The 3727-nt window shown below is 37.5% G+C and overlaps 1 protein-coding gene across 1 annotated transcript in view; it reads left to right on the forward strand.

The window, feature by feature from the left end:
* Window positions 1–3085, forward strand: part of ZW10 (zw10 kinetochore protein) — a 33324-nt gene extending 30239 nt beyond the window's left edge. The window contains exon 16 of the mRNA XM_007117226.4: window positions 2483–3085. Coding sequence (XP_007117288.2) covers window positions 2483–2603 — 121 coding nt within the window. The 3' untranslated portion in view covers window positions 2604–3085. The remainder of the gene's footprint in view (window positions 1–2482) is intronic.
* Window positions 3086–3727: the final 642 nt, after the last annotated feature.

Genomic DNA, 3727 nt, shown 5'->3' on the forward strand with positions numbered 1-3727 from the left:
TTTTTTTTATTATTATTTTTTTTTTGTGGTACGCGGGCCTCTCACTGCTGTGGCCTCTCCCGTTGCGGAGCACAGGCTCCGGACGCGCAGGCGCAGCCGCCATGGCTCAGGGGCCCAGCCGCCCCGCGGCATGTGGGATCTTCCCGGACCGGGGCACGAACCCGTGTCCCCTGCATCGGCAGGCGGATTCTCAACCACTGCGCCACCAGGGAAGCCCAGTAAAGTAGTTTTAGAGATTCAGCACCACACATGTAGAAAGGATTCATCTTTTCTTAAATATAGTAGATGATGTTTTCTCTCAATACCATCCGTTAATGTTGCTGTGCTCTGTAATTGTATGCTATGTCGTATCATACTGAGTGTGTGAAGGTCATTAATACTGTGCAAAAACAGGATAGATGTGGGCTAGTTATACATCCTTGGATGCTTTTATTATTGTCTTGGTATATTTTTAACGAGCATGCATACCTTGTATAGGGAACTCACTGAATAGGCATTAAGGTCCATATCCATCCCTATAGCTACTTGTCTATCTACTTTGGCTTGGTTTATTATAGATGCCCAATTACATTAGACTAGTTGTCCTAGATGTGTCTGAGTTGTTCCCAGCAAATACTATCCATTCTAAAACAAGGTAAATGAGATATTTTGCTTGAAAAAAAGAATCACATCAAAATACCTCTAACTACATTTAGTATAAAATTTGATTTATTCATTTGTTATTTACAAGTCCTTAGTGAGTTATGTCTTCAGGTAAGACTCCAGAGGGCAGCAGATAAGAATTTTTCTTTCTGCTGTTAAAGGGCCCTCTTGCAGCCCAAGAATGATCGTTAATTGTTTGTTCTGAGAAAAATTACAATACTGATATATCTCAGCTTCTTTTCTTCTGCCTGGGAAGATTTTTTTTTCCTCCTAGAGATTTCAGTAAGTATAAGGATAATAACTAATTGATAAAAAATTTTTTACCAAGGAAACTATCTCCAGTTGTATAGTTTAAACATTTAAAAATTATAAAATATACATATGAAAGAGTACAGTATATATAACATATATTCACAGTTTAAATAAAGAGTGAAATAAATGTGCATGTACCTATTGCTCAGCTTAAGAAAAATATTACCACTACCTTTGAAGACCCTTATGTACCCTTTTCCAAATCGTCCTCACCAGAGGGGTAACCACTATCTTGAATTTTGTGTTATTTATCTCCTTGCTTTTCTTTATAGTTTTACCACATTTGCACATATCCCTAAATGGAGTCTTCTATAACTTGCTTCTTTTGTTCAGAAAATTCTTTTGTGAAGGTATCTGTAGCTGCAGTTCATTTTCACTGCTGTATCATATTCTATTATATAAATATTTCATAGTTTTTTAAAAAAACCTGAGTTATAATTAACGTACAATATTATATTAGTTTCAGGTGTACAACATAGTGATTTGATATTTTTATACCTTATGAAAAGATCACAGCAGTAAGATCAGTTACCATCCATCATCGAAGTTGTTACAATATTATTGACTGTATTCCTCATGTGTATGTTACATCCCTGCCCGTGACTTATTTATTTTATAGATGCATATTTCATGGCTTATCCTGTTGCTTCACATTTTCACCAGTATTTGGTATTGTCAGACTTTAAAATTTTTGCTACTCTAGTCGCTATGAAATGGTAGCTCATTGTCATTTTAATTTATATTTCCCTAAATTCTCATGACATTGAGCATCTTTTTAGTGATCATTTTTCTTCTATTGTAAAATGCCTGTTTATATTTTTTTTATATTGGGACTCTGTGTGTTTTTCTTTTTGAAGTATAGTTGATGCACAATATTATTAAGTTACAGGTGTACAATATAGTGATTCACAATTTTTAAAGGTTATACTGTCTTTATAGTTATTATTGGCTGTATTTCCTGTGTTGTACAATATAGCCTTGAGGCTTATTTTATACACAATAGTTTGTACCTCTTAGTCCCCTACCTCTAAATTCCCCCTCCCCGCTTCCCTCTCCCCACTGGTAACCACTGGTTTGTTCTCTGTGTCTCTGAGCTATTCATATTTTTTACCCTTTATTCTACGGGGTTGTTTGTGATTTCATATGTATTTTTTATACCTATCCTTTGTCAGTTAAAATGTGTTGCCTGTGGTTCACTTTTTAAAGTAGTTACAGATCCCATTACTCTGTATAACCATGTGAGGATGTGGTCATAATTGTCAAGTTCAGACGGGCTTAGTGAGCATAGAATGAGGGAGAACAGTTTTATCTTCCTAACTTGGTCTCTTCGTCTGTCTGTGCTGTTACCAAAATGCAGCCAAGAAGCAGATGTCAAAGATACTGACTGGTAGATTCGTAAAGAAGGGGAAGAATGCCAGAATTTGTTTTATTTCCATTTTAAACAAATACACTTTGGGGATCAAATACGCAATTTAAAAATCTGGCTTATACGTAATAGGAAATAGAAATTGTGTTTTTCATTTTGCAGGTGGGCAGATGGAAAAGGGCCCTTGGCAGATGCGTTCTCTTCCAGTGAAGTAAAAGCTTTAATTCGTGCCTTGTTCCAGAACACAGAAAGAAGAGCAGCTGCCCTTGCCAAGATTAAATAGCTCCATCTTCCTGAGAAAGCCGTGTCTTGAGCAGGTGGTTTCCTTTCTTGGCGTAATTAGTCTTTCAAGACTTCTTGGAATCACCCGTTGGTTTTGGTGAACTGATGTATCATGGAAGTTTGATTTCACCTAAGAGCGCCTTACCTCCTGGCCTGTATGAGGCTTTGTTGAAGAACTGGATGTTAGGATAAGATGTCAAATGAAGCACCTCAATTTGTTGACTTTGTAGCCACCCTCCCTTGATAAGAAACTATAGGGTGACATTGTTTCATGTTGCTTCCAGGGCCCTCTGGGAACTGTATCCATTGAAAATATAAGCCCTGGCCTTGGATCAAGGAATCCAGGTCATTCCAAGAGTCAGGATAAAGAATTTGTGAGAGATGGGAGATATATTTTGGAGGGCAAGGGAACCATAAATTGGTCTTGCAGGAATTAAGAAGACTTCCTGCGATATTTCTTTCCAATAAATAATGCTTTTCAGAGTTAAGGGTGAGCGTCTTTAATAACATGGGAACTTTGACAAAAGAGACCATCAAGTTTTCCTATCTTTTGTGCCATTCTTTTTATCGACATTTATGATCCTCACAGAGGACTCAGTGACTTACCGTCTTTCTTCATGACACTATCTGATAAGTTAACATTTCTTTCAGTATAAATTTTTGGCACTTTTTGCTATTTCAACTAAATTATATATTTTTTCTGGCTGAGCCACGTGGCTTGCAGGATCTTAGTTCTCCCACCAGGGATTGAACCCGGGCCCTCAGCAGTGAAAGCAAGGAGTCCTAACCACTGGACTGCCAGGGCATTCCCAGACTAAATTCTATTTTATTGGTTGGATTTTTTTTTTTTTTTTGTCTTCTCAAATTCCACTGTTTCTGTACCTTAGCAAATGGCAAAGGTTTTGAATTGCAGTGTTCCTTCGGTATGTATGTGCCATGAGATGCTAACTCTGGGTTCGGTAGCCTAATCTTTTATTTGGTGGGTGTGGGTAATCCTTCAGCTCAACTTGCTGTGTTTTTAACTCTTTGCAGCCATTGGAGGTTTATATTCTATTAAAATTATTCTCTGTAGGACTCTGGATTGTCTCTCTTCACCTTGAAATGTGGAATTCCACTTGTGAAAAG

This window comes from Physeter macrocephalus, chromosome 16 (genome assembly GCF_002837175.3).
Source record: "Physeter macrocephalus isolate SW-GA chromosome 16, ASM283717v5, whole genome shotgun sequence".
NCBI classification, from domain to species: domain Eukaryota; kingdom Metazoa; phylum Chordata; class Mammalia; order Artiodactyla; family Physeteridae; genus Physeter; species Physeter macrocephalus.